The following is a 12,970-nucleotide window of genomic DNA, read 5'->3' as shown; positions in this document are numbered from 1 at the left end:
TAAATGGTTTAGTAATGAATAGAGTAGGAACAAAGCCTGATCCCCAGTGTTGGCTTAAGATTCTTGTGGTTTCTGTCATTGGCTGCTGAGTGTTCATGAACCTAAGAACCATATAGAGATATTTTGTACAAATAAAGAAAAATCTCTTAGCGCTCCCTTATTGACAGCAAACAGAAACAACAGAAAAAGGACACACACACAAACACACGGTCACAATATGAAAACCTGTGAAATTTTCAAGGACCACGTGTTTCTGCAATGTGCACAACTGCTGTAAATGTGCAATTCTGTGTTCTAGAAATTATTTTTATATATTGCTGAAGTGCAACAGCAAATACATTTTGAGGGAAACATAATGCCACCTGAATTTTCCATTTTCTGTCAACATAAATGAGAAAATGCTTTTAATTAATGGATCTTGCAACTTGCAAAAATGTTGATACTGAACATATCAGTACAATGTTCACTATCAACATATTTCATTTGCTTTCCACCAAAATATCTGATCTTGCAGTATAATATCCACTCGTACGCCATAATAAAATCAGCAGCCCTTGGTTAGGGAAGGATCATGGTCTTCATTTAATACAGAAAAAAGTCCTCAGTGACTTGGAGAATAAGCAGAGCAGACGATCATACTGAGCCTGGTAGCAGCTGACTTAATGACACAGGAGCTACAACCTACTAAAATCTCCTTCTTATCTAACTTATAAACATGAACTCTTGTCCTGCACCTTACCTTGTTGAACGAGCCACCAAATAAACATTTGCCGGGGAAAAGTGCACCGCTAACATCAGTTACTAGGCTAGAAAGCTAATTAGCTGCTCAACTGCAGCCAATTAATCAGTATGTAAACATAAAGTACCTGAAAATGTCACTTCAGATCCATTAGCAACACGCTGTCTGTCCATGACTTGTAGCTACAGCAGTTTGTTTACTTCGTCTCTGTTCTATAAGGTGGAACACCGGCAGTCTGCCAGCTGCTGTCAATCAAACACAGACGCCGACGCGCCCCTCCAGCTAGCTTTGACAAAAAGGAGCATTTCTTATATTTCCCCAAAGGCTCATTTTCTTCATTTTAAAGAGGATGTATCATGTATATTTCCAGGTCTATATTTATATTCTGGGACTCGACTGGAATATTTTTGCATGATTTAGAGTTCAAAAGAGACTCCTTATATATCTTATACTGGCTCTTTATGCATCCCCTCAGTTCAGCCTCTGTCTGTAATAGCCTGTTTTAGCTCTCTCTTTAGCTTAGCTGTCTCTTTAAGGCCCCCCTCCCGATGAGCCCTCTCTGTTCTGATTGGCCAGCTTCCAGGAAGCTGTTCCTCAGCAGACTTCCATCCATGGATGTATTATAAGAGCTGGATACCGGACCCAAAATGGCACCTGTTCAGTCCAATAACAATTGCTCGCCCGGCACATACACCAAAAAAGTTTCTAGTTTTCAGTTTTACTTCCAGGGGTATGCAGCCCACTGAATATGCACAGTAGTGTTTCCCCCACTCGGCCCATAGACTTTACATTGTGATGACACAGATGTCACCGATTTTTAAATCGCTTTTCTAGGTTCAAGGAAAGTTTTACAAATCTTAAACATCCACTTCTGAACTTTGACTGTGTTTAACTTAGACATCTGACATTAAAGCAGTATAAAAATGACAGAAAGCATGACACATCCCCTCTAAGGCTAAGACGATTCTGCTAATTCATGGACCACTAGGAACATCCTTTACACGACTGGGCTGTCAGAACATCTAACCAGAGTTTTTAAAGTCGCGAGCAGTCAGTACTTACCACAAATCATTCAACACTTTAAGATCTCTGCTGGTGCACTCTTAAGACAAGACTCCCCTTATGTGTGAAAGCTGTTGGGAACACTACTGTACATCGGTGAAAAGGCAACGACCCTGGACAAGAGACTGAACAAACAGCAGAAACAGACAACATCAGCTGTCTGTGAGCACCAGACTAAAAGTGGTCACAACATCATGAGCTTTCAGCCACTTTTCAGAGAGACAAAAACATCAGAAAAGCTGCTAAGTGGACCTTTGAGCTGAAGTTACACAGACTTATTTTGTTATTTAGGTCGGAGGATTTGTTCGACGTGTAATATTGTGACTGTGGTAACTGTGCTGGCTTAGCAGGTTCAGGTATACTTATCTGATCTTTCTTGGTTTTATGGGAATCTGCAGTGGAAGCCAAACAATAAAAATATGAATTTATATATTTTCAAATACAGCTCTGTGGTCCAGAATGATTACAGTTTGGTAGCAGTTTGATAAATAACACTGAGCTATCTAAAATTTTTGGCTTACTGCATTACTTTCCATATTGATCCAGCTGAGAATTATTTCACCTTGTGCTTAGGAAAATATATTTTTTGGTTCCCCGACGTCTCAGGCAGCAATGAAATGTAGAGGAGATTGTATTTGGTTTCCCCGGCACTGACTCAGCTTCTTGATGTAAGGAGCTTTAAAAAATAGCACAATCGGGAAGGCATGTCTGCAGAAATGAATAATTTAATTAGAACAGTGGTGTAGCCTGTTATGACAGCACCTTTCCCTTACTACAGTATGTCAGATGGTCTTTTTTCCGACGTATCTAACATAATCATACACGCAGTTTTGCACAAACAACTTTAAAATGTCTAAAAGGTGAAACTCCCTCAGGCAGGGAACCATTTGCCACTAGGCCCTCATGGTAAATGCCACTCCCATCACTTGTTATGTCAGCTTTCATCTATTCTTAGAAAGCCACTTTCTTTGCTTTGAGGATTCTTATCCTTTTCATAACTTGCTTACATCTGTGACCCAGGAGGACTCTGCTCCATTCCTCCTATTAATAATAATTATCTTTCCTTTCTTTCTGCCTTTTGGGCACTACATGGCTCAGGGACATTTCACCGCGTTTCAAAAGGGATTTTGAAATGCGCTCGAGATGGTGAAAATGTCCTAGTAACATAAAATAGGGAAGCTGTGAAAGGGTAGAGATTTTTTCTTTTTCTTTTTTTTTTTGTTGCGATGCCTTTAGAATGCATTCAAGCAATGTCAGACATGAAAAATTCAGCCCATTCTCATGTCAAAATGATACCTCCAGTGTGTGCGCTGCTTGCCTGTTCACATTACTCCTGTTTGTGCCGCCGAAGTAAGACAAGTACAACGGGGACGTGTGTGAATTTTGGAAAGTTTTCCCAAGGAATATTAGGTCAGAGGAGGGAGTGGGAGATAAGGATGTTGCCACGGGGGATCTCTTAGCTAAGGAACATTTTCTGCCACACTTTCTTAATACAAGAGAGAAGAAGACTCACTGTAAATGGCACTTTCTATTGCAAATTGCATTGCATTGCATACACAGCCACAAATGGTGAGTTTATATTTGTCAGCTAATGTTTGCTCATACTATGTGTGTGTGTGTGTGTGTGTGTGTGTTTGTGTGTCTCCGCAGCCATGCTACGAGCGAGTGAAGGACTGGCTTAATGAGAACCTGGTGGCACTTTGGATCTTCGCTCTATGCACAGCACTTACTCAGGTAATTACTGTACAGCTTTTAAGTTATGAGTTTTTTTTTTCCAGCAGTCATTAACTCAGCCCTTGATATCTGCGAGCCTCAGACGGAGGCTCTTACTTTGTGATAAATAAACTTAATATTTCCAGTGTCCTTTGCATTAAGCGCTGAAGGTAGGATCTCTTAGGACAGCAGGAGCCCATATAAGCCTCTTGTGTTTGTTACCACTAAAGACCACATAGGAGGGTTTGACTTTCCATAAAATTCTTTTATCTTCTTTCCAGCCAAGTGGTACGTGATGCGCCTCCACAATCCACAAGAAAAGAAAAGAAATACACCGTTCTTGAAAGCACCGATCAAACAAGGCGCCTGTGATGCTGCAGGCTCATATTTTTAGTCACCCGTTAGTATATCAGTGCCCCGTTTAGAAAATCCTACGTGCACTAAAATGAAAACCAGACAGAACACGTAATCACTGCCAGATTTATCTCAAATATATAATTCTCTGATGTTCGCCTGTTGACTTAGTGTTATAAAATGCAAAGAACTGTATTATACAATTATGGTTTACGCTAAGTGATTTACCCTTTAACAATGACTATTTGGTAAATGCTTGTTCTTGCTAGGCTGCTGCCCAAGTTGCCTTAACCTTTTCAGATCAAATCTTCATTTTATAGATCGATAATCAATCTTGAAATGTAAACAGCAACTAAGAATTAATCTGACTCTTACTAATAAGAAGTTCAACTGTGATTTCATTCCATGCACTCAGGGGTTTTGCAATGTCTAATGTTGGCAAACTTTTGATAGATTGATGTATAACAGATATAAACCTTTATTTAACAAGGAAAACTTAACTGAGTGTCAACAATGATGTGTACAGACAAACAACATAAAACAGATAACACTAAAATATGTCTCTCAACTACATCACAATGTCATCCTGAAGAAAACATAAGATTCCTTAAAACAAAAATACCCCTAAAACATCGACAGCCGGTTAAGAAGACAGACAGATTATGTAACAGCAATTAAATCAAGCTGCAGAAGGTGCAGCATTATTAGTATCATGAGTTGGAGCTCTGTGATGATTTTATTAAAGCAATGACATCATTTCATTAATTCACAGACACTCACACACACACACTCATTGTACACACTCACTCCACAAATGTGCACAGGGAAGAGTGTGTAGTTCCTGTGATGCTGGTTTTATTTTACTGTTGTTATTTTATCAACTGAAGTGACATTTAAGTTTGGATGTTTGTATGGATTTTATCTGTTTGTACGTTGTCGTGTTAGTTAATTAAAGGATAGGTTCAGAAATTTTCAAGTCTCTCTTGAATCGTTAGTCAGGTGCCCAAATGAACGAGCCTGTCTTCCCAAGAAAAATGACACTACAGATTGTAAATTCAGTCGAGAAAAACAACTTACAGTTACATTTGAGTGACAGAGGCCATCTAGCAGCCGTAGTAGTTATGACCCAGAGAAGTGACGCAGTTAGATGACATATATATATGTAAAGTTACAAATTTCCATATTCGGAGGTGGCGGGTTGGGTGGCTGGTTAGATCTGACTTGCAAAAAGTGGACTTAGTGGATTTTGCTGCAGAAAACTTTAAAGAAGTAGTAACTTTAACCCACCCCACGTTTCAAGTGATCATTTTAATCCAAACCATGATCTTTTCTTAACCTTAATCAAGTGGTGTTTGTGCCTAAACCTAACCAGACCATAACCGCAGCGTCCTAACATAATAAAACATGTGTAATAATGGTGACGTGTAATGATTTTGGGAAGCACAGACAAATTATGTTGTCCTGCCGATTACTGCCGATAGAGGCGGCAGATTAGAAAATGCTCCAGTGGGTCGTCCTCCAGTGCATGGTACAAACGACCTATGTGGTCATTTAATTAGGAGGACTTGTTGATATGATATGTCATGTTTTGTTTGACCAACAGTCCAAAACTGAAAGAAAATCAGATTACCATCATGTTTGACAAAGAGAAGCATTGAATCATCACATCTGAGAAGCTGAAACCAGCAAATATTGACTTTTCTGACCAGAACAATTATCAAAATAATTGCGATTAATTTTATTTCGATCGACTAATCATTTCAGCTCTAAATGTAAGTGATGAGGGACAAAATCCACAGTCTACCTCTCCGTCTGAAGCTAATATGAGGCTTCAGTTGTCTTCCAGCATTACAGCCTTCTTAGTTCAAAATTCCCTTAATATCACTACTGTGTCTCTCGACTGCAGCTCAGCAAAGACACGCTATTGTGGAAACACAAAGAGGGAATTTCTTACTAAAAACATTAAATTTGTAAGATCCCTTCTTGATATGAGTAACTCAGACTGCTGAAGCCTCATATTAACTTCATATAAACCTTTAAATGTATTTTTTCATGCAGCAAGGACTATGGATTTTGGTCCTCATCACTTATATTTAATGTGCATTAGGAATGAATCCTATAGTGGTCAGTATGAACAGGAGGAATGATTACAGCAAGAAAAAAAAATCTATTTCAATGTTCATTTGGGCACCTGACTGTTGTTTTAAGACAGACTTGAAAAATTTGAACCTATCCTTTAAAGTAAAAATAAAAACTTCACATATCATGTGTCCACAGCTAGATGTTAAAAGGCATCTTAAAATAAAAATCACATTAAATTTATGGCTTTTTACTCACAAGTCACTGTCATTTTAATACACAAGAAAGTGGCATTTTTGTTTATCATTTTCAGTTGAAGGCTTAAAAGGCTTTTAATCAAAAAATATAAAAATCTTCACCAGATAAATGCTTGTTGGAGATGCTGGGGCCAAGACACAATGTGAAATAAAATGAAGAGTGTCCATGCAATCCAATCTTTGTAATATTTAATAAATGAGTATTGCACAGATTGGAGTGTGTGGGTGTGGGTGATCTTCCTGTTGTTACCCAAGAAATAAATGTAATGAGATTTGGATATAACAGTATGAGAAAATTAGTCTTTCTGGCATTTATTGTCAAACAGCTGTATATTATGATACAGAGAACGAGCCAAGCAGAAAGAAGAGCTACTTATTATTCCGCTGTGACTTCACACATGGACATCTACAGACATTAACAGCTGATTTGTTTCCTTGTCGATGCAGATCCTGGGCCTGGTCTTCTCTATGACGATGTTCTGTCAGGCTGTGAAAGTAGAAACCTTCTACGCCTAGCGATCGACCTCTCTGCCCTTCAGCGCACTTGGATTGTTTCTCATCAGAGAGGAGCCGATATTTACCCTCCCTCCCTCCCTCCTCCTCCTCCTCGTCCTCGTCCTCCTCCTCCTTCTCCCATGACAGACTCTTCTTTCCAACACTTGTCCTCTCTGTGACATTCCTTATTGGATGTCAACAGTTCACAGTTTTTTCTGCTAACTATCAACAAGCACAGTGTCAGTGTAAAAATTGAGTTGTTTCCTATGGTTTGCTGTGTGTCAAATGCTAATTTCTGTGATACATTTTATGAAGCAGTATTATGAACATGTATAAAAAAGTGTAACCCCTTTTTTTAATATGTGTTTGTTTTAAATTATTTTATGGTTTCTATGTGTTTTAAAAATGAGAGCTAAAAGTTGGGAAAGTGCATGTCTTCTGCGATGGTGTGTATTAAATGTTTTGGCTCGACTAAACATGCGCACGTCATCGTGTCATTCCTCAACAAATTTGTAGTCCTGCTGTAATTATGCCCAAAACTCTGGATACTTAGATGACAAACAATTGCGGAAATTTGTTGGCAACTAGCATGTAAAAATATTAATATAGTCCTCCAGCTGATACTGGCATTCTGGAGTCATTAAAATCTTTCATAGTACATAACTAATCAGGCATTAATTAAATATATCGACTTCATTTACTTAGGAACATGTGGCTTTTTACTGGAAAGATTTACATGGGACATGAGATTTGCAGCAACTGCAATAAAAAAGATTCTGTCAGAAGAATTTAAATGAACAAGTAGAAGGATCCTCCAGACTGGCCTGGGGCTATTTGCCTCCCAGCACCAATCAGAGCTCCAATGACAAAGATTCATCTGCAGTCTTTGAAGCCTCCTCTGGCCCTTTTGTGACTCCTTAAGTTCCTTTTTTTACCCTCCCTACCTTGGGCCGTCAAGTGTAATCCAGGCTATAAGTACTCCAGAGACACACTTTGATTAAATAGCCCCATAGGAAAAAAGCTTTAAGAGGTGTTTCAGCTGCAGTTTGAGATCCAAGTACTGCAGGTGCCGGCACTCCTTTTGCATTTGTTAGGATTTTTCTTCTAATGCTTCTCTTTCTCTGCCCTCAAATAACCCAGAACTCAGACAACAAAAGTCGTAGAGCAATCAGATCTAAGGAAATGTGACAAAACTCCTTGCTGAAGTCACCAAACTGTAGGTGGCACTATAACAGGCAACATTGCATGTTTTTGTTCCTAGCACAGGACCTTTTTCTACCATTTAGAGTCACATAAATAAACATCTCGCCTAATATTTTGGCCACATACATACATATGTTTAACATAATAAGAGAAACAGTTGAAAAAACATCTATTTTTAATTTAGATTATTTGGCCGTGACACAAGTAGTAAAAAAAAACACCAAATTGGAAGTAAAGCAAAATAACACACACATTGACTCTACAACTAAAGGTGTTGGATGAACATGGACGAACAAATGTTCAACATTTTCAAACTAAACTGAGTATACTGAATCATCATTGTCCTCAGATCAGTAAGTACCCTGTAGCAGTGCAATTCCCCTCACTGGTGCCTGAGAGCACAGTCAGCGTATTAACCCCTGGTAAAAAGGTTACTAAAACACCGCAGAAGCCAGAGAAACAGTCATGATGTGATAACTATTGCAATATAATAGGTGGCTGCTGAGCTATTAACCTTACAAATGGTGCTTGTATAGGCCTAGTTTGTCATGAACTGAATGCAACAGTTTGATCCAGGAATATACTGAATTTACTGTTTAACTCAAGGCAGCCAGAGGAAGCACAGAATATAACGATAAAAGTGAACAGTAATGAATTCACTCATTGAAGTACATATGGATGTGCCTTTGGATGGTGATCTTAGCGCTAAGCGTAGTTAACAACCTACAAAACAACTACATGTAACATTTCAAACCAGCAAAGTGATTTGTATTTCCCGCCTCTGCCTTAGACAACTACAGTAAAGACATGTTTATTTGTGGACACCTGTCTGCATGTCACATTGATGTATTAAAGGAATAGTTTGACATTTTGGGAAATAAGCTTGATGAGCATTAGATGCATTCATGACCTCCCAACCAACAAGACCGACCTGCTTTAATGTATTAATAAAATAATGTATCTAATTTCTACTCTACTTATATTTTTTTGTTATTTTTCTTCTAATTTTTTTGTCCCACCTTTGCTTGTTATCATTATTAGTAGTAGTAGTAATGGTACTTGTAGTACTTGTAGTGTTATTTTCTGCTGTTTTGTTTGCTGTCACAACCATAGACTGTATAAATATATGGACAGAGCCACCGTGATGTCACCCATTGGTTTGTGGACTCCCGTTTTGAAGCCTCGAATTGGGCATTTTGACCGTCGCCATCTTGGTATTTTGGAGCCAGAAGTGAAGAAAAGTGACCATATTTGGATAAGAGCATGGAGCTGGGGAGGAGCTCCCCAGAGTCCAACTACAGCACCTCATGCACTGCTGTGGTAGCGACTTGTCAATCACAAGGTAGCCACACCCTAAAGCATACCCTACTTTATTGTCTGTTTCACTCTAAATGGGATCATAATTTACAAAATGAACGTCATGCTGTATTGAAGATGACTTGAAACTAGAGATTGAGACCATAAACTCATTAGGAAACTGTTTACTGAGGTAATAAATCAAGTGAGAAGTAGGGTCATTTTTCCATAGACTTCTATACAAATTGACTTCTTTTTGGAGCCAGTGGAGTCGCCCCCTGCAGGCCATTAGAAAAAATGCAGGTTTGAGGAACTTCCGTATTGGCTTCACTTTTCAGACCTGGAGCTACCCACTTGGTCAAACCCTCAATGCCTCATATACACACAAGACTCAAGATTAACTTTATTGTGATTCAGTCTATAAACAGGATAAGTGCACAGCAGAAAGAAATTACGTTGCATCACAGGATAAAAGCAGTTACTAGACTGGCACAGTCCAAGTGTGTGTGTGTGTGCATGAGTCAGTGGATGCGTGTGTGTGTGGTTGGGGGGGGGGGGGGGGGGGTCAGTTCTGCACCATATGCCACAGTACCTCTTGCTGGAGGGCAGAAGGGCAAATAGACCATGATAATGATGAGTGGGGTCCTCAGCAATGTTGGTGGTGGTCAGTGTTTGTGTGATATGTCCTGAAACGATGGGAGTGAAGTCCTGATGTTTTTCTCAGCTGTCCTCACCACTCTCTGCAGGGCCTTCCGGTCTGAGGCATTGCAGTCTCCAAACCAGCTAATGATGCAGCTGGTCAGTACACTCTCTATGGAGCCTCTGTACGATGTGGTGAGGATGGGAGGGGGGGGGGGCGGGGGGGGGGGGGGGGGTGCTCTCGTTATCTGTCGCAGGAACTGCAAGTACTGCTGGGCTGTCTTGGCTAGAGATGAGGTGTTTAGGATCCAGGTCAGGTTTTCCATGATGTACACCCCTAGGAACTTTGTGTTCTTGACTGACTCCACACTGGTGCTGTTGATGTAGAGTGAAATCTGATTGGGACAGTTCCTCCTGAGGTCAACACAGATCTCTTTCATTTTGTCGACATTCAGGGATAGATTTATGGTGTTGCACCACCTCCTGCCTGTAAACCAATCTCCGATTAGGCCAACTACTGCGGTATCAATCTTTTTCATCTAACTCTTAAGCTTCATAGCGTCGCCATCAGGACAATAACTTTACAATATCTATCCATACTTACCATGTTTATCATGTTCCACTAGCTGGAGACTGGAGCCTATCCCAGCATGCATTTGGCAAGTGGCAGGTAACACATCCATGGATACACCCTGGACAGTGCATCAGTCTATCATATAGAGATTGACAACTTTCACACTCACATTCACACCTACTGTTTATTTTTTTATTTATACAGTATATTCCTGCTAACAACATTTTGCACACAACAAATGCTTCTATCTTTCTAGAACAAGCTGATAAACTTAACCAACTGACCAGGACAGACCGATGACGCCAACAGAACATCAAAGATATGCAAATCATATACATAATAAAAAAATGTAATACATTTTAATATTCGTGAGGATTCAAAATCGTGTCAGATCACAGTTAGCCATGTTCTGCAAGGTGAGGATAATTGTAATTTTGTAAGCAGTGATGTCTAAGACGTCAGTTTGGCTATAGGCTTGGACTGTTGGACCTGCTACAATAACGGAAATCCCCCACGCTGAGATGTAGTTTGAAAATGTCAAGACAGATGTATACTATTTCCTCAGCTCGCTGACAACAAACCAAACACCACCGGCTTTTCACAAACTGATTTGGAGTGTTTGGTCAGATATAACCTATGGACCCTTGTACCTTTGTTTTCATGCAGTGTTTCAGGCGCTCTTATGAGGAAATAAGTCAAGTTTATGTGTACCGTCGTTGAACGCAGTTAGAGTCTCAAAAGGGGTTGAGAGCAGCTGCATTATGAAACAATAAATGAAAACAATAAATGAAAATGACAATCCACAACCTCAGGCTCTCAGTGAATGCAAGATAAACCTTCCAACAAAGCCTCACAAAATGTTTGGTTTTCTCTTCAACTTAAACAAGTGAATACAAGCTTGTATACTGTACAGTATGTACATGTGCCGGCATCTAAAGGTTCAGTATCTTTGATCCTACAGTGCAGAAACTATGAGATAAAAAATTAGCTATTCTGGTGATGAAAATGAGCCTTGAGTACCACTGCTTGATGTGACCTAAAAAAAAAAAAAACAGTGGAAATAATTTACAGGGCATATGGTGAAGTTGAAAAGTAAGGGTACATGTTGGCCTAGATTAAGGTTTTAAGATACAAAAGCTTTAAAAATAAAAAAGGGGAGTCAGACGGGAGTACCCTGGATGGAAAGAAATGGGAAGAGCGACAAATTTAACCTGCAATTGGCTTTTCAACACACAAAAAGGTGTGTGCACCAATTCAAACACAAGCATAAGTTGCCTCGTTTACTCCATTAGTCTGGAAATGTGGTTGCTTACTTACAAGACAGCAAACTCTCTCCAAACTGCGGCGTCTCCTCTCGTCCCTCTGTTGCCTCTCAAATTCACCTCACCGCTTCAGCAGATCTCTGTTTCCTTTCCCCTCATGGAATGTATTATTCATGCCCATGTTCATGGGCTTTCTCCCATCTTGTGCTTGATCAATAAATCAAGCACAAGATGATGTCATATATAATAATAAATCATCCTCTCGTCTTGTTCCTGAAGCCAAACCGTGAGCCCATGCTGTGCTGATAAAACAGCATAGATGGATGGCCTTTTCAAACTGGGAGAAAATTACTACAATTCAGGCCATCTTTCGCCTGCGTGAGTTGTGTCTCTAATTTGGGTAGAGAAAGGAACTCACTTTATTTGTCACCCACATAGTTTCCTCCCCAAGTCCACAAAAGTTCTCATCTTTGCTTACAAGAATATTTTCTTTCAGTGTCCTGCACCAAGGAGGAAGTATAGCCCAGCATAAATTATCACCACAGATAATTTTAAATCTGCATTAATTAATTCGTAAATACATTTTTAAAAGAGTTGTTAACATTAATATATTACCACCTTATAAAATGAATTCAGCAAATGTGTTAGCAAACAGTACCTTATTTACACATCTAGCAAACACAGAGCAACATTAGTGTTCATTTGCAGTTGTGTTTCTGGCCACCTAGCAAATGTAAGCCCAATATTTACTCACCTTTTAGCTGTTTTTGGTCTCCACCAACTCCTGCAGGATGAAAAATCTGTCTCTTCAGCTGCTAAATGCTCCACTATGTTCATCAGCTAGTGGCTAAATGTCACTGTAGACCATTTGTTGAGGGTCAAGTAGTGTGCAATGAGTTTATATATAACAGCTGAAATATGCTAAAACTCTTCAGCTGAGGGGAGCTGAGGGGAGCTGATGAGTTGAGTGGCACCTTTCACATTACCATCAGTCAGTTGATCCGTTGTGAATATAAAAATATTGATTAATGCAGCTTTAAGAAAGGGTTTGGTCAATGTATACCAAAATAAAAAAAACAGGAATACAAGAAGATGTTAAGCTAAACTGATGCCTGACAGAGATTTTCTTCAAAGCCACAAATGGATTCTATACAACAAACGTCACTCCTACACAGAGCAGAACATATTCTCCATAGTATCACAAGATCAGCATTTATGTGGACTGATGGTTAAAGAAGAAAGGTTCGTGTACATCTGTCATTTATTGTGTGCCTTTAATGTTACATAGATGTTTATA

At 39.4% G+C, this 12,970-nt stretch overlaps 1 protein-coding gene across 3 annotated transcripts in view; it reads left to right on the top strand.

The window, feature by feature from the left end:
- Positions 1-7,175, top strand: part of tspan4a (tetraspanin 4a) — a 144,749-nt gene extending 137,574 nt beyond the window's left edge. For all 3 annotated transcript variants that reach the window (XM_067578684.1, XM_067578595.1, XM_067578511.1), the window contains 2 exons: positions 3,452-3,535; positions 6,652-7,175. In XM_067578684.1, the coding sequence (XP_067434785.1) occupies positions 3,452-3,535; positions 6,652-6,720 (153 nt within the window). In that variant the 3' untranslated portion in view covers positions 6,721-7,175. The remainder of the gene's footprint in view (positions 1-3,451; positions 3,536-6,651) is intronic.
- Positions 7,176-12,970: the final 5,795 nt, after the last annotated feature.

Source organism: Thunnus thynnus, chromosome 1, assembly GCF_963924715.1.
Source record: "Thunnus thynnus chromosome 1, fThuThy2.1, whole genome shotgun sequence".
Classification (NCBI taxonomy): Eukaryota; Metazoa; Chordata; class Actinopteri; order Scombriformes; family Scombridae; genus Thunnus; species Thunnus thynnus.
The sequence above is the reverse complement of the archived record's forward strand: the minus strand, read 5'-3'. Positions and strand labels throughout refer to the sequence as shown.